Here is an 18468-nt window from a genome sequence, read left to right on the forward strand (position 1 = left end):
GTGCAGCCGTGCAGTTCCTGGAGTGGCCGATGCAGGTGAAATGGAGGCGTTGCGTTAGTTCAGTTCTCGAGTATGGATCGGAGCCACTTTTTCAAAGCAGGCTCTATGGCAGTTTCCCAACTTAGTTGTTCAAGTAATGTTGACGCGAGCGACTCGCTACTAAAACACTGAGTGCTTTAGTAACGTTGGCCAGAAAGTAATACCGAAGGTTTGGTGAAGAAAGCAAAAGCACAGTTGGCCACCTTGGATTCACTCCGCCAGCCAATCACTTCCACTCATTCTTTGACGTCGCTGATGTCAAGGGCTGATGAACTATTATTTCAACATGGTGCGCGCTGCTTCAATGTCGTTCTCGCCGAGGGACGCCAACCTTTCGAAGTTACTCGAGCTTACGTCGCAGGGCTGTGCCGGTATCCACTTTTGTGAGGCTGTTTCTGTGCGACAATGTGAGAATTCAGCGGCCGTGTCTCCGTCGACATGCTAAGTGCTCCTGCATGGACGATAGCATAAGCCTCATTTAAAAAACCGATGAAAGCAGTGCCGGTCGCTTCTGATTATTCGTTTAGTGTTCGCCATTGAGACAAGTCGCGTTGCCAAATCATGGTGATGCGAGCGCTTTTTCGTGGTCGTTTTTGTTTGATGAAGTGAGAGTTGCAGTCGTGTTCTTTTTGCTCTGTCCCTTCGCTTGGAAAATCATGTCCCGTCGAGACCAGCGCAAGAGTCCTCTGCGCCGGTGCGTTCCCATTAATCGTTTAGTGTCCACCCATGTAACAAGGAATGTCGCAAAATCGTCATAGTGTTCGCGTTTCTTTGCGATGGCGTGACAATGCTGCGTCACAACACTATTGATGCAATACGCTGCATGAAATACCCGAGTGATGCCACCGTGCTGCCTCACCGGACTCTGCCTGCTTCTCTGCTCGCTTTAATAAATGAAGTATGCCAACTGGTATGGCGCCTTCAAAGTAATATATATTTATCCGTGAAGTTGGCACCCTCGCCTAGTCTGGTCGTTGTGATCGGTTGGTGGTAAATCAGGTAAGCAGCAATTGCCCCGTACTACCAATGTCACACACGATCCTGCCGTCACCTTAGACAACACGATGTAGAAAATCTACAAGCATCTCGCCTCGTGCAAAATAACAAAGGGACCTTAGCTGCGAACGCTCATAACTACGGTACACTTGGCCATAGGAAGGCTGATGACGTGGCGGGCAAGCCACGGGTGCGATGGATCCCGAGATGCATTGCGTTCTTCGATTACTAATTTTGAAGCACTCGCCAGAATCCAACATTTAGAACGAAAAATACAGTCATCCGTCTAAAATACAAGACTGCAACTGCCATTAGCAGATAGAGTTGATCATGTTTAACTAATTTCTGAACGACAGAGGTATATTTTAAGGTTCGATTCAGGACCCCTTTAAAGCTCGACATGCAAACGTTCATTCTTCCTGGCAGAAGATTTACCTTTTTTCCTTCGTTCCCCCCTCCCCCTTTAATTCTCACTTTTTTACGTCCATCTCGCATGCCAAGCGTCTACACGATATAACCCTTTGAGATTCTACAGTAGTCTACCCTGAACCTGAACAACCTGAGCAACAGCGCTTCTTACCGAACACCGGCGTACTGCGGAGAAGCAACACTCGTGGAAGCGAGCTCCACAGTGCCCCTGTACTTGGAAAGAAGCACGCTCAACGAAGCCACCAGAACAAAACATATAAATTACACGAAAATGCTGTTTGAATTAAGTGGCCCTATGAATACATTAAAACATAGTGGGACAACCCAAATTGTGAAACTTGTCTGAATTAACTAGAAATACGAAATATCTAAGTTTCAATTATCACGAGCCTAATGCAGTTCCGTTAGATGCTTACTGAGTGATATCAGAAACCACTAAATAAGTAAATTAAAAAAAAAAAAAAAGTGCTCGGGCGCGTTTTTACAACAGTAGCTTGTTGCTTAAAGTCCAACCTCCAAAAAGTTTTTCCGCAATGTAGGAAAATCCTCCTTGCCACCCCTCCTATTTCCCCTCTCCCACTGCTATATTGAAGGAGGGGGACTCCTTTTGTTGGGGCCGGATGAGCCGGGATAAGCTCCCGGCTTATTCAGCTCCAAAATGAAACAGCAAAGCCTCCCTCCTCCCCCTTTCCTTCCTTTCCCCCCTATCGTCAAGATAACAGTGGCAGAGGGAGAAATGGAAGGGTGGCAGGAGGATTTTCTCGTGTTAGGGAAAATGATTTTGTACGTCGGCCTTTAAGTGGTAACTCAAGCATGGGAAGTGCGGTATTGGGCTCGTTACCACACAAGCAACGGAAGAAAGGCTAGTGGTGCGAAAAAGCGCCCGAGCAGTTTTTCAGTCTCTCACCATCTGCGTTTTCACACTGTAATGTTGAACGTCGTTTTCGTGTAATTCATACTTTTTACCATTTTTTAGACCACCTGAGACTGATTGGAAGAAACACGACGACGACTCAACGTCATCGTGTTTCTTTCACCCAGTCTCAGGTGGTCTAAAAAAATGGTAAACTTACACCAGCTCGCCTGCGACGTCGTGTTTCTTTCACCCAGTCTCAGGTGGTCTAAAAAATGGTAAACTTACACCAGCTTGCCTGCACCCTAACTGTTTTTTCATTAATCATACTTTTTGTTCTTGCGGCCCTGTTGAAGTGCACTTCTTTCCAAGCACCGGTGCACTGCTAAGGAGCAACACTGGCAGAGCTCGCTTCCGCGGCTGTTGCTTCTCTGCAGTGCACCGGTGCTCGGCAAGAGGCGTGCTCAGTGGTGCTAAAGCAGAGGACACATGAGCGACAAAAATGGGCGCTGCGCAGCAGTTCCCACAGCATCTTATGCTGACGCTGCGAAGTCGAGGCATGGCAGAAGTCCGTGTCACAGCGTCTGTGCAAGTTGCCATGGAAACGGCCGCTCGATGCCTGTTTTCATTGCTCATGTGTCCCCTGTCCACAATAGACAACTTTTTGTTTTGCTGGATGAAGAAACTTAATTTTGTTTTGAGGTGTCATGTGCTGTCCAAACAGTCCACAATAAGCAACATTTTTGAGGGATGAATAAACTTAGGTCATAAATTTCACCCATGTTTCATGAGTAGAATACTCGCTTATGATTAGTAGGCCTGTGCACAGGAAATCATCAAATATGTGTTGTATGAGTAGCCATGCAGAGCAAATCATAATTTATCTTGCAACATATTTAAGTGAATTGGTTATAACTCAAACAAAATTTGTGGCTTCCTGGAGTTTGAATTAATCAAAGACTAGTGCATGTTTATTTTCAATATTTAAAACAGTAATTAACAATTTTAGTTAATTATCAGAATTATTATGACGATTAGCCCACTATATATGTACCCCTCGCTATGTAACAAGTAAAAAAAGAAAACAACAGGAAAACCCTGACTAAAGGCACGTGGCACGTGATGCTAGTGTTACGTGATGTCACAATTTCATATGATGTCGTCTCATGATGTCAGAGTCAAGCGATAGTGGCACATGAAACTATAATGTCACGCGACATTGAGACGTCATTAAGCTACACGCCACAGACACACATTCCCTGCGTCATAACAATCTCAACTATAAATGCTACTCAATTAAAAGTTGGGACTGTTACTCTTTCTCCTGTTACAATTACCCAAGGGTCCTCCCTAGCCAACACGGTGGGACCAAGCGGTACCGGTACGTCGCCGCCTGCCGTGATTGGTGAGCAGTGCGGATCTGGCCAACTGCAGCAGACGGCGATGTCCCAATTCCTTGGTCCCGCTTGGTCCTGCCGCATAGATTAGGGCCCCAAGACTGCTAAAGGGGCGGTGCAACTATTTTTTGTACTTTCAGTAGACGCAGCTTAAAATTAATCATCGGCGGCAGTTGCAGAAAGGACTGGTAAAAAACGAGCAGCCTCCACCTCCTCAACTCACAAGCAGAACAAGAGGCCACGTGATCTGGGGCCGATAATATGCCGCCATTGTTCGTCCTAGTGACGAATGTTTGTTGAAGCGTTGAGTGCCACGAGCCCAAATCGAGTGCAAGCAGTGCTTGTGCTCAACATATGAGCCACATTTGACTATCCTCACTACGGGGTAATCCTCGTGCTTATGCTGACACTGCAATCCGCATGACTACGTCATCAAATTATGCAAAGGAGAGACTGAAAAGAAAAGAAGTCCGCCTTTATGCTTGAAATTACACCGCAAAAAAAGAAGCTTTTGGTCAGTAGTACTGCATGTGCGGGTATACTTAAGAAACACTCATGCCAGTACACTTTTTTTGCATAGTTCTAGTATTTTTGTGCAAAGTGTGGCTCGATATCAACACCCTGTAATCTCCCAAGAGCCAAATAAGATACAGCGCGATACTTTTCTTGTAAATTTAGTACATCCAAAAGTTCCCGGAAAAAGTGCCACTTTTTGCATTGTATATTACATATCTCCATAACTATAGTTAAATGAAAACTAAATACATATTTGGGATCTGCATGAAAAACTATATCAATGGCTAAGTCTCTAGTACAAGAAATAAAAAAAAAAAAAAAAAAAAAAAGTTGTTTCGAGGAGTGGAGGACAAAAGAAAGACATTCAGATCAGAATGAAGAGTACAAGCTCATTTATGTTTTAGGTATTATTCCAATAATTTAGAATGACGTAAAGAGCCCCCATAAATGTCCTGAACTCTACTCCATCAGCACTTCAAAACACAAGCAGGATGTGAAATACAATGTAATGAGTGGTTATCTGCTGGCACAGTTTTGTCAATCACAAAGATAGGCAGAGATCATGTTTGGAGGTCAGGAGAGCTGTAAAAGTTACTCTTTAAAAGTAAAGGAGTTTTAGTTACTTACTTGAGCCAAAATAAAATTAAGTTAGAAATACAGTTAGATTTTTACAAAAGGATCTAATACAGTTACTTGGAAAAAGTAACTACCGTAATACCCTTGCCACACGACAAAATTTAATTAAATTTCAGTGGAATCCCATTAAGTGATCAGTTAATCAGCTTTCAATACTGATCATAGGTGTCCCCCATGCACTGCGCTGTGCCAGGAGTGGTGCACGCTGGCTGGCCAATCAGATAGTCATTAAATAAAAATGACATTAAATTTTACTGTGCGGCAGAGGTATCAGTCATATTCCAATAACTAATGAGATCAAGACATGCTGTAATAGCTGACGGATAGTTCAGATGCGAGGCAGAACTCGGTTTATGGCAGAATTTGAAGCAGTCACAAAACGTACCACTGATGTTGATACTAAATCCATCTAAACTTGCATACTGTAAGCAACATATAATTTTAGCGCTCAATTTTCACAAAGTTTGCGATTAGAAAAACAGAAAGGCTGATAATGCGTACACATAACCTCGTAGTCACGAATACATAGCACACCTTTTTTAATTGTGAAATTTGGTGCCTGTGAAATCTCCCCTAAAGCCTTACTTCATAAAATACTGAGCATGTGAAATTGAAGTTGTTTATAGTATTCGGCAAGATAATTTTGAGAACTAACTGTACATGAACCAAGTCCCAAGTTACTCCAAAAGGGTAACCTAGTTTCAATTACTGAAATGTTGCAACATGTATTTAATCAATAAAATTGTAACTAAGTGCCATAACTAACATTCTTTTAATTAATTAAATTACAGCTATGGATGCCAGCAGTACCTATTCGCGTCTCCAGCTCGACGTTCGCCCTCCCGCGGCGGAAACGGGAAACGCTCTAGTGAGGGTCCCCCGATTCTCCTGCTCAGCGGGCATGGCGGAACTGCTCGCGATCATGGCTCGCGAAATGTCGTTTCCGAAGGCAAACAACACTCTTCACTGTCCCAACGTAGTGCTGCAGCCGGTATGGGATTGTACCTTACTGGAGAGTTTTAGTATTGCGCATAGAAGCAAACGCAAGCGGTGTGCGTTTGCGTTAGAGTTCCGTGCCCCACGTTGTGAGTGAGCCTCATCGCCATGCGCCATCCAAGACCGCAATTTCGGGCTCCGCGCACGCGCAGTGTGGAACGCGCAAAGCTAACGCAAACGCGCAGGGCTTGAGTTTGCTCGTATGCGCAATATTAAAACTCACTACTGTTTCACCGGCTTCCAATGCCAACGAAACGTGCTGCAGTGAGCAGACGTGCAAGCAGGTAGGCGTTCCTTCGAACTGGAAAGGCTGAGATTGGCAAAACGACGGCGAGTAAATACAAAAGTAAATAAATGTTATGAAAAAACTAGTAATTAAAAAAAGCCTTTTTTTAACTTTGGGCATTTGGTCTGGAAGTATATTGGCGGCGACTTTGGACGTGTCGCCGATTGCCAAAGTCGCGACTTTGATAGCACAATATACTTTACCCATTATTAATGAAATTTTACATGGATTTCTCCCATTAGCTAGAATGTTTTCATTGATTTTAGACTATTTTTATTTTGCTTGTAATTAAAATGCAGCAATTGGAACCAGTGATGATAATTAGCACAGTTTTCATTGTCATATTTCTTCGCGCATTTAAAATTCGATCATAAGCAACAAATTATATTAGAGCTTGAATAATTACTTATTCAAATATGTGAATTTTAATATTATTATTATTAATACAAATCGCGCCAATTAACGCCAAGATCACGAGAATACGCTATTTAACCATAATAGTCTTTTCAGAAAGATATGATTCTGTTTTCTTTTTAGCATATGAAAAACTCTGACATAGTTATCAAGATAGACAGACAGTCAAACACTGGATGTAATATGAAGTCCTACGCGTCACGCGGTGCTATAAACACACACACACACACACTTCAGCTGTCTGACTCGGATTTCGTCATGGGCTGTTGCAGTGAGAGCGGTGTTTATTAGTTTATGCGTTTCGTGGACATATTGTAAAAATTGGAATTATTCTCTTATTCTTGTGCTGGGATAATTGTCATTTTCCCATGACAATTATCTGAGCGAGAAAAAGGCAGCGAGAACGCACAGATATCAGCACTGATTTTTTCAACAACGACGAATATCAGCCTGGATCGAACAGTATGTCACAAAATAAAGTTTCCGCGAACAACTTTTCTAAGTAAATAATTACGATGTGAGACACATCTTGAGTCATGAAAGAATCCGAAATTAAGACATCTGTCGAGAAATTAAATCCAAAATAGAGGTAAGTTTCGGTTTCGTTCCAGAATTAAAATGCGCATCCTTCCGTAAATAATACGCTAAACACCGTTCTTGTTTTCAGGTTAAAGAGGTGACCTGCGCTCATAAAATATTAGCTTCCTCGTATTACCAGAAATAATTTATGTCGCTCAGTGAAGCCAGCACACTAGACAGGCTCAACAGCGGCACGCATCTCTGACCCTCACTAAACCCGCCATCTTGGAAAATGAGTGGCGCCACCTATAGTTAGTTGGAGTCGCGAATACTCTGCTAGTCTATAAAGAGCAAAAAAAGCTGCGAGTGCACTTTGGCTAGCACCATGTACCACAAAGACCCAGCGAAACATGGCCGCATGAAAACATGGGAAGCATCCGACAGACCAAAAGGAGAATGAATAAGTGAGCCTCACTGAAACGTGCGACAACTACACGAAAAAGAATGGAACGTAGCAAATGGGACATTCGTAGCGCAGTGCCTTACCTGCGCAAACAGTGGCCCCAAAGCCGGAGTGCACTCCAGCGAACTGAGGAGCTGAGAGGCGTCTGGCACGTCCAGCAGGCCACCGTGTTCGGCACAGTTGTTGGCGGGCTCCCTGTCGCCCCCCTTGCCAAGTGACTTCTGCGTGATGGTCGACTTGAGCAGCTGTCGCAACGACTCGCTGGCCGAACTCCCCTTGGCTCCGGTCCCATTCACCGTCGTTGTTGTCGTGGTCGTTGTCACGAGGGTGGCGGCCGCTTCGCTCGGCGTCGCCTTGGCCGAAGAGTGTCCGGTTCTCCGCTCCAGGGCCAGCTTATACACCTTGTTCCGTAGCGTCGAGCGAGGAATGCCATAGATGACGGCAGCACGCCGTGTGCCCAGCTTGCCACTCTGGATGTCGCGCAGGGCAGCCTGCAGCTCTTCCTCCGTGTACGACCGTTTGCAGTTCAGGTGCTCCCCGCGGCGTCTGCTGCGCCCAACACAGTGTGTCAGTGTACAGCTTCGGGTGTCCTCGTGCTCGCCCGCTTGTTGCTGCACTACCCAATTTATTACAATGATGGCACGCCGTCTACGAGCTACGGGAGAGCCAACTGTCGTGACTTAGGAAATGGGACGGGGCAGAAATGACGTCCCCGCCCAAATAGGCTGTCTCGGCTGTGACACAGTGTTTTATGTGACCAAGGTCCGGTGTAGACTGCATTTTTGGGAACAAACCTTTTCTGGGCCATTCGTCCAGCTTGCTCCAGATTCTGATTAGTTGGCTATTCACACACTTTACGAGAAATGGGAAGCAAGAGAGTAGCATTCGATAACAGCACAACAATCCCTCGAGTCAATGCAGAATGGCGAGTGAACCTGAAGAAAACTTTTTGAAAACAAATTACATCCGAAGGAAATGCTAGCTGTGACGATAAAGTGCAAACATTTCAACCCACGATCTTGAAATTTGAGACTTGTGGCACTGCCAAAGCAAAGAATTACATTAGTGTGTTCTGGTGAAGAACTGAGGATTAACTAGGACCACCGGGGGATTTTTCATGGGCAAGTGGGGGTTTTTCACGTGCAAGTGAAATATCAGCTACAGGGCACCTTCACTGCAATGAGGCACAATTGATTTCCAGTCACTCGGACAGGATTCAAACACATTACCCTAAGCTTTATAGCTCGCAATATTACCCAAATAAAAGCTGGTGATTAAAAAAAAAGAATTAAGCGATAAAATGGAGCCCCTAAATGGCAGTGAGTGTCACTGCACGTCCACCATTCCATGAGCTACCACTCTCTTGCGGACCATTTATGCCTGTAACGAGTAATGTCATGGTTTCAAGCAGTTATTGTTAACTTTAGATAAAGTTCTAGCCCTATGTAATGCAAACAATCCTGAAAATTGCTCTCTTCAGCAGGCTCAGTAAGTTGACCTCTCTATGCAAGGCCAGAGCGGACACCCCAAGCAATGCACCCTGCTGCAGGAGCATGAGCCGATGGCAAGGCCCAGAAAACATTTGAACACAAAAATGCAAATTGCACTAGATCACACACATATCTGTTCTTGTCTCTATCACTCTCGCATAATGAAAGAATGTGTATTGTCCTCAGAAACTGCCTTAACAGCTCAAGCTAACTCAATAGTCTGTTCGATTTGGCCAGAAAGTTCTGAATTGGTTCAGTCTGAGTTCAGAGGAGTGCAGGAGTTGTGCAGCAACGGCGCAGAGCCAGTGCAGCCACCGCATTAGGACTGGCGCTGCAATCAACTTCTGTAGTGGAACCCCAGTGGCCTGTAGTAAAAGAGCAAAGTGTCGGCCCCGTGATTTCTCATTTTGCTTATTGAGGAGGGAAACTAAAGAGGAAGAAGTCAGAAAATAATTTCATGATCCCTTTAAAGGGCCACCAAGTCTTGTATCTCCCCACCACGACATATGGTATGTTTCTTCGCATTTTGATGGGATCATTCGCCTCTATATTGTTTTCAAATATGTAAATGAATATTTTCTATGAATGTCTCCTCACTCAAATACACTAAAAACCTTTTAAAAACAAAATGCAATCTTGTCTGCATTTTTTTAACGATTACCGTCCACATTCTGACAATTTCATAAGCATTCCTGCCCTTTAACTTCATACGCCATGATAGGACTTACATTGATTTGGCAATAGTAAGTTAATTCCAAGTCTACCAAGCTCCGTATTTTGACGACGAGTACGCGGCATCAGGATGATTCCGCGTGCGGAATCACTGGCGGCCGCGGTCTTTGAGGACGAAGGCCTGGCGAGAGCGTCGCCGTCGCCAAAAAAGTTGCTGATCGTCACCGTTTATTTTCACTTTAAAATGGATGTGCCAGACAAATGTCAATTCTAGGAGTCTTTTCCCAGGTCCCGCAAGTGGATGACCACAGATGCCAGCGGACAAAGCATGCCGTATTGGGGTCAGCTATGTGGACACGCGAGTGCCAATGACCGAATTGCCGACCTCTCCATGCGATGTGTCGGAGTCGTCAGACTGCATCCCCAGGATGCTGACGAAGGGAGTTAATACAAGCGTACTTCTGTCCCGTGTCTTTCAAAACGAATATCAACATCGTAAATATCAACATAGCATCAAAAAGAAACAATTAACGCGAGCCAATCTTTCAACACTTACCACAAAGAGCCAAACCGACGCGAGCAGGCACATAAACGCTTTCAAAATATCACAAGTGAGCTCATTTCTGCCCTCTGTTCTCGCATCCACCACGGGCGGCATTTATTTTCATCAATGAGAGGAAATGTAACTTCAGTCTCGGCGCTATTGTGTATGCTAATCATAAGAAAGTTTGAGCAAGAGCTCCGAGAAATGGCACCATAAGCAAAGACAGATGAAGAGTGACGTCTGCTCTCGTCATCTGCTTCTGCACGGATGCAGAATTGACTTCGGAGCCGGTGCGAGGTTTTGAGAAACTGAGTCTGAACTCGTTTAGAACTGGGATGAATCGAATGCGCCAGTGCAGCGGCCATGCAAATTTCGGTTGAATTGAATGCGCCAGTTCCTACACCGCTGAACTAGTTCAGCCAGCTCAGGCAAATCGAACAGACTGTATGTGAGTCAACTCTCCATTGCTTCATGCATGTGAACCCATATTTCCTACCAGTCAACATTGACTCCTTTTTCAAGTCCTTCCTAACAGCTTTGACTCTCTTCGTGCTTGTTTTTGGACTTGAAAGGTGCGCAGAACATATGTTTGACCATGTGACATTACTTTAACATGACACATTTACTCAATCTGAGCTCACAAAAGATGAGAGCTCAGCTCAAGCTCAGCTTCTTACCTTTGAGTTCTCTCTTCATGCAAATCACGCAGGCTTCGAAAATAAGAACTATACCACAAAGTGAGCACCTATCACAAGCTTGCTCTAACATGCTCAAAATAATGCTATCGTAACAATACTGGTATCACTAGTGAGTGCAAAAACTGATGACATCAGAACCATAGCTAGTTCGGGATCCTTCTGGACCCGAGCTAACTGGGGAGTTCAGACGCCACAGTTCCTACCACATCTCATGACAGCTGCCAAAAAGTGGACACAACTTGTGAGTGTCTGCAAGACCCAGTATGGGCAACCACTCACCCAAGCTTGGATGGAACGTTGGGCACCTTCAACAGTTGGTCCACACCGTCTGGCACATCCTCAATTTCTGGCGGATGATGCTTATGTGAGTGCACACTCAAGTCGAGAGGTTGGTCGTCGGAAACAGATGGAGAGGCGGGTTCCGCACACAGGTCAACCCCGTGACAAACATTCCAAGATACTAGAGGGACATCAACAAGAGCCTGTATCAGTCACACTGCCTCACACGTCTAGGCATCAAATAATTACAACAAGATGCAAAGAAAAAAAAGCAAGGTATGTTTTGTTCTAAATACACTGCACAACACAGTTTTCAATAACACGATGTCAACACTTTTTCACTCTTTTTTTTTCTTTCGGAAAGGGTGCCTGCAAACAGAAAATTTTAGCACCTAATTTAGTGGCCAGGATGAGCACAACACTAATGGTTTTGACGACAGCCTTTCGAACGTCACCAAAATTATCACTAGTGCGAAAGGAAAACAGAAAAACCTCAGATCACTCGTTTGTACCGTGTTGCTTTCTGTACACGTTTGATGGCATTCACGAGAGATGCAGGTTACGAGCATACACCAGCAGATGGTTCTTGTGCACAACTTGGCTACCATACCACATACCGAGGAAGAAAAAAGACGACGTCGAGCAATGCGGAAAGCACATATACATCAAAGAGTTTGCCCAAATGCAGGGTTGACACTCGGCTGCACATTATGCACAACTGGACAGCAAATAATAGAAGGGTCCGAGAGCCAGGTGGGCATATCCCATAAAGAAGCAATTTCCAAGACGAGGTCTCTCTTTTAACCTACGTGTAGAGCGGCATGCGTTGCTTTAGGAACATTAATTCAATTTAGCATGTCTGGCTTCTCGATATTATTGGCAGAGCTGCCTTTTTCCAGAATCACTGCACGAGTTTAAAATCACAAGGGATATGCCTTTTTTGTTCAGAGCCCTACGTTTGTGCCTCACGTCAGCTGGTTAAACCAACCAATTGTTTCAATGGCCATTTTAGACGTGCAGGAATCTTGCAAGAAACCTGCAATCTGACAATTTGGGCTGGCTGTGCAGCTGCATTTGTACACGATAGGGAGTGTGAGAAAATTGTTCTTGAGTTCCCACAACTCTAGCTGATGATATGATGCATGCGCAAAGCCGCTGGCAGAGCATAGTATCATTATAGGGATGCAAAAAGCAATCTACTTAAACTCCCCAATGACACCACTTCCAAAGTACCTCCGCCTCGTTTTAGACTTTCTACTCGGCTGTACTTTTGTAGCAACCCGTGCATCAAACCTTTTTCAGCCAAGCATAAAGACTGCTAAAAAGCACTTTGGTCAAGCACAGCCAGCAATAAAACACATGACTTCAGCAGTCATTATCTCTTGAATACAGAACTGAAAGCCTGCAATATATCAATTCCCTATCAAGGCTACAATGCCATTATAATACAGTGCAATCCACTTATAACGATAACAAAAAAACCAGAAATTTTGATCACTGTATCTGGACTAAAAGCTGATTGTTTCTAGTCTAGAAACTGATTGCTATAAGCAGTACATCGTTATATGTGGTATCGTTATAAATGGATTGCACTGTAGCCTTATCTCTAAAACATTGAACTGAAAGCCTACAATACATTTGTTCACTATCAAGACTATAAACTTCATCCAGGAATGTCATAAAACATAGCAGTGGAAACCCGCCATGCATGATCACGATTAGCCAGACTGCATAGATTCGATGGCACTTGCAGTCTACCTGATCAGTCACTTGCTAGTGATTTCCACTTTTCACCACCACAGGAGTTTTCATGGTGCCAACACCTTCAGAGATTGTCTGAACATGTGTGGCACTACACAGGAGCATGTGAACGTGCGTAACAGTGACCGTGCAATCTAGTAAATGCAGGTTGCACAGACACTTGTCACCAGCTCTGTTGGACACATAATAGCAAACAACTGACAAACACTTTGTAAAAGCTATATCTGACAACTGATAACCCTCAAAACCACATGCTTTTCTCCAACAGAGGCCAAAACGACACAGGAGAGGGGAGGAATACCAGGTACATTGTTAGTCATACACATTCTGCAGGTTCCATGGACTAGTTCAACATGACAGAGAAACACGCAGATACACAAGTTTATTTCCATGTTGGACAAGGCAATAATAATTGTGAAAGAGAGAACATACAAATCCCGACAGAGAACCACTGATCACATAGGGTTAACGAGTGAACTGGCACGGCATGTTGACACCTGTAGTGTCGCATGTAATAACATTCCTTATAACTGAAACAGGTGGGATGCAAGAACCCAGTCACAGGCTGTTTGTGTGAAAGCTATGTACTGTCAAATTACTCTTAAAAATATGTCGAAATAAGTAAAAGCTAGTTTCAGCTACAATTCCATCCCTCTACCTTTTCAGTTTCTCATTTAGGCTTGTCAAGACATTTCTGGAGGCGTCCATAGCTTTTTTCGTCCCCATTAAGAGAGTACCTTTATCCATTCCGTGGTTAGTACGAACAATCGCCACAAGGTTGTCATGCACCAAAACTATTTTTTAAGAAGAGGACTCGAAGATTTCAATCCATGCTTCATTCCATTAGTGACATTGTAGGAAAGAGGAGTTAAAGATGAGCACAGAAAACTTCGACACCACATGCGACGTCATCATATCTGAAATGTGACATCAAAGAAATTTTATTCTGCTGCATGCTTCAACAGGATACCACAGCTTACTGAGTCACTTCCCACTAGAGCTACACCAAGTGTGAACACATCCCCACCTTAGAAAGTCACCCCTTTAGTACGTTAAAGCTCAACCTACAAAAAGTTTTTCAGTAGGGTAAGGAAATCCTCCTCACCACCTTTGCTATTTCCCCCTCTCCCAGTGCTATCTTGATGGCGGGGACTCCTTTTGTTGCTCCACCTTAGGGCTGGATAAGCAGGGATAAGATCCGGGCTTATCCAGCCCCAAGGTGCAGCAACAAAAGGAGCACCCTGCAGTCAAGGTAGCAGTGGGAGAGGGAAGGGTGGCGAGGAGGATCTCCGTACCTTGTGGAAAAACTTTTTATACGTCGGGCTTTAACTATGCTCCATCTCCGCTATACCAGAGAGTCAAAAAAAGGGTTTATGCAGGAAGCAATTTAGACAATTTCGAACACCATAGATGAAATGCACTAAAATCTCTCTGCACCAAACTACTCTAGTAAGAGACCCCACAAAAGCACTAATGCAGGCAGTTAAGATGGTGCTATGAGAAAAATCAAAGTTCAAACTCACCTGGGCTCAGTTAACGAAATGCAATGCTGTCTTCTCGGGCGTAAACGCTTGAAACGGACACGCAAGCGCAGAATCTTGCTACGAAGTGCAACATGTCCAAGAATACACTTCGCAGTCAACAATGTGATCCTGAGATCTCCCAGTAAAAGTGAGAGATGGCACAACAAAAGAAATTACCTGATCCATTCCCCTGATCGGAGCATGTTGATTGTTCATCTATGTCCATTTTGAAACTTTTAAAACTACTATAGCCCTCAGGTAGAAGACCACCTGCAGGATCCTGAAAACAATGGTTTTGAGAGAGCGTCAGAACCCGGGCAAATCGAAAGGTGTGCCAGTTTACACCCCTCAGACGCACAAACGGGTTAACTGGAGACGAGAAAAAATGTGGGGACTCACGTATGGCGGCATCCGTTTGGAGTTGCAAAAATAACAAACTTGGTCCGGTTCCCAATCTGTCACTTCTAACTCTTGTTCTAAGGCTGTAAATTAAGGAGGTGAATTCAAGGTTAAGGAGAGGGGACCAGACACCGACGGTAGGTGCACGACATAAAAAAAAATGAGGCCCCAGCAGAGTCCGGTTACCGTTTTCGAGTTGTGTTACTTTCCTCCATCGTCTGGACCCCATCATTTCTTCCGCAACCCGCTCCAGCCCTGCAAATGACAGAGCAAGCCAAGCAAGTCAGCGTAATGCTTTAACAATCCCTGCCGAGCCAGGGTTCCCTAATGTTCGAACGTGTCCACAGCCCCAGCCTTGGGACTCGCTTTGCGTAGTGGCGAGCAGCCAAAGCGGACAGCCCGCCCGGGATGTTGTTCATCTGCCGGCTCACATGCCGAAGCGTGCGAGCAACTCATCAGGCAGCCTGCAGGCAGCCGTTATCAAATTTTGCAAACATTTGGAAGAAGGAAATCTGCTTGTAAGCGCCTCTATGCATGCTGCTACACATGAATCACGCCACGCTCGTGCAAAGGCTGAAGGGCAGGGGAAAAAACCATGGCCCCTGCCTGCGATGCAGTTTCTCCGTTACAGGAATGGAGACACAGTTTTCCCAACTCTAGCACAACCTCTCTTTGGTGAAGGCCAATTGAGCAGACATGAACAGAGTGGAACAGGGCTGTTAAGTGGAAAGTATGCTTTCAATACTGCTATGGTCACTTCAGGTGCTTATATACAGAAGATAATCATGTAGCAAACATTTTTCCTGAAGAAACAAACTTTGCCAAAGAAGTTGCACGGTATTTTAAAAGTTCCAATTTTTAATTTCTTGAAGATTTAGTTTACGAAGAAAAAAAAATGCTAAAGCTTGTTATAAACTAATGGAAGCCAGTGGCACAGGCAGAGTACTAAAAAAGAGTGTCCCGCATCAGAGATTCAGTTTCGAAGATGTTGGCAGAGAGGTATGATATAATATAACGAATTTCAGGGGAAGTCAGATGAAAAAGATTTATGCAAACATGACATGTGGTGCACCAGGAATGTCTACTGCACACACGGAAAAATATATGCTGTCCCTCAGTAGACAAGTTGGAAGAACTAAACAGAGCGTCTGTATAGTTCTTCCAGCTGCCCTTTAATTTCCTTTTCTTATTCGTTTGCTTGTAATATGTACTAAACAGTTCCAGCACATGCATTGCCCGTCAGAGGGGAATCCGCGCAAAAACGCACAAGATTAAACATCGAGAAGACATAAAATTGACAGCTCCATTGTTCTACGTTTTTACTTTTCTAAGTTGCGTAGACAACAGGTGGCAGTTCTGGCCAAAGTTACTATCATGTGTTTGACTTCTGTGTCGTCCATCGTTCTCCCAAGTCTCGGGGATGTGTACGGCGTTAAACCATCACCAGCTCGTTTGCGCCCCAACTTTCTGTTCACCTCCTCCACCGTTTCTAAAGCGCGATAGCCGACATGCGACCACAGGTCGCTTCAAACTTTTTTTATCTAATTCAATCGACATTTTCAGGCAACTTGCCAAAATCATATGGAAACGAATGCATCGCGATACGTTTTGCTTTTCTTTTTTCCCCCCCATTATCGGCGTACAACCAGATACGACGAGGCCCGTCCGATCACTGCCGCGAGCCTCCCCACAACCACGGACCCCAAACGCGAAATAAGGAAGCGGATTGTCTCTCCTCTAAAAATAATAAAAAGCGAGATTGAAAAAGACGACTGCCGAAATCTAGATAAACAAAGCAGACCGGGTAAAAAAAAACAACGAAAAAGAGCGGAGAAATGCGGGCATTCGATACCGGAACGGTTTTCGTCCGGTGGTGGTTTGCGGCCCGCGATCAGCTTCAAACAGACACCAGTACGGCAGCGAAAGTCCATTTGACAGATTGTGAAAACGAAACGCCTGTAAGCAGTAGGCAGAAGACAGAGACGCCCAAAACAGAACCGACGGAACGCGGCGAGAAGCCAAGCATGAAAAGTTCCGCTTCTGGCCGCACATCGGGGATGGCCTGGGCCCGGGCAAATTGCGTGAAAGCTACTTGTTGAACCGATCATCGGAACTTGGCCAGGCTGCCGGTGAACACTGTGCCGCGAAAGTTGGACCGAGCGACGCTGTGACACGGCGACGCTAGTGTGGCCGGCGCTCGAATGAATCAAAAATCGGTCTTCTTTTTCGCACCGGAAAAGTGTGATCCCTCAAGAAACACGCCAGTAAGGAGGCAGAAAAAAAAAAAAAAAAATCAGAACTCCGATCCGGTTTATCCAATATTACCGAGCGTTCTTTTTTTCGAGGTATACGTCCGAAATTGGATGAGCGGCGCTCGTCGGACAGGCAGCCGTCCGAGGTACCGGACGGCTGCCCCCCCCCCCTAACCCTAGCAACATCGCGGTAAGTGATGTCCCACAGCCCAATCGCCGAAATTTCGGTGACCTACAAAACAAACGTTTCCTCGTCACGGCAGCAGACACACAAGACGGCGACATTTTTTGGATGAACACTGAGAGAGACAATTGCTGGATGTTCTTACCTACAACAAATAGCATATCCCGGCTCCATCTCTGAAATTCCTTTCGAAACACGCGTCGCTCCTGCGAGCAACGGGCTAGGGAGCACTCCGCCATGTTTCGTCTTCACCCTTGCCCTGACGTCATGGCTACCGGAAAAACGGAACTCTGGAAAACGTCACGTCCGCTCCGCTGGAAAAAACAACAAAAGAGGAGCAGCAAAAAGGCGCCGGATTAAAAGGAAAAGTTGGACAAAAAGCGAACAAAAAAGTGTGGAGGCATGCGAAAAGTCTCCCGGCGTAGTCGATGACGCTCATTATTTTCGAAAGAGCAACGAAAAGAAAAGCGGTGCTGAGTCCGGCGTCTCTCGCCTGTTTTCGTGCGCTCTGTTTTTTGGACCTCTCCAGTTGGCATTTGAAGACTCTCCTCTTTACCTCTTTGGTGGCTCGGCCGCCCGTATGAGCGCGCCGGAATGCACGTGCGCACGTGAGGCCAACTGGCGCTCGGGCACCTTCAGCACCGATCAAAGCTGTGCACGCGCACGCTTTTATGAAACGTTCACATTTGAAAAAACTCAACCGAGAAAATGATACGAACATCAACAAGCGGCATACGCAAACAAAACAGTAATTTCTAGTAAAGTGTCTCTTAACCACGTCTTTGCACAAAAAAAAAAAAAAAAAGAAAAGAATATATATATATATATAAATAAAATAAAAAAATAATAAGCACCGTTTTATGAGTGGTTTGTGTGTTTCTACAATTATTATTACTTTTTTTCTTTTTTGCCGGTTGAATTTTAAGTTTAATTCATAAACGAAGCGAAAGCTTAGCAGACGAGCCAAACGCGATTTGCTGTCACGATTAACGAATGTCCGAAAGAAATAAGAATAAAAAAGCAAAGCGAGCGACTTCTGTACGAAACTACACAAAAGAAGCTGGGAAACCATCATACCTTGTCGTTGAGAGGAGGATTTGGCAACCGCAGCGATACACAACC

General features: G+C 44.8%; 1 protein-coding gene across 2 annotated transcripts in view; it reads right to left on the reverse strand.

Annotated features, from left to right (window-relative positions):
* LOC8052578 (mushroom body large-type Kenyon cell-specific protein 1) overlaps positions 1–17660 on the reverse strand; it is a 35022-nt gene extending 17362 nt beyond the window's left edge. The window contains exons 1-6 of one of the 2 annotated variants that reach the window (XM_042287103.1): positions 17492–17660; positions 15097–15165; positions 14911–14993; positions 14689–14791; positions 11228–11408; positions 7628–8090 (exon numbers count right to left, since the gene is read on the reverse strand). In XM_042287103.1, coding sequence (XP_042143037.1) covers positions 7628–8090; positions 11228–11408; positions 14689–14791; positions 14911–14993; positions 15097–15165; positions 17492–17585 — 993 coding nt within the window. In that variant the 5' untranslated portion in view covers positions 17586–17660. Of the gene's footprint in view, positions 1–7627; positions 8094–11227; positions 11409–14688; positions 14792–14910; positions 14994–15096; positions 15166–17491 lie in introns of both variants that reach the window. The other variant, XM_029988444.4, reaches the window with a different exon arrangement.
* Between the last annotated feature and the right edge of the window lie 808 nt (positions 17661–18468).

The sequence above is a fragment of the Ixodes scapularis genome, unplaced genomic scaffold, assembly GCF_016920785.2.
Source record: "Ixodes scapularis isolate PalLabHiFi unplaced genomic scaffold, ASM1692078v2 PGA_scaffold9__187_contigs__length_104089568, whole genome shotgun sequence".
NCBI classification, from domain to species: Eukaryota; Metazoa; Arthropoda; class Arachnida; order Ixodida; family Ixodidae; genus Ixodes; species Ixodes scapularis.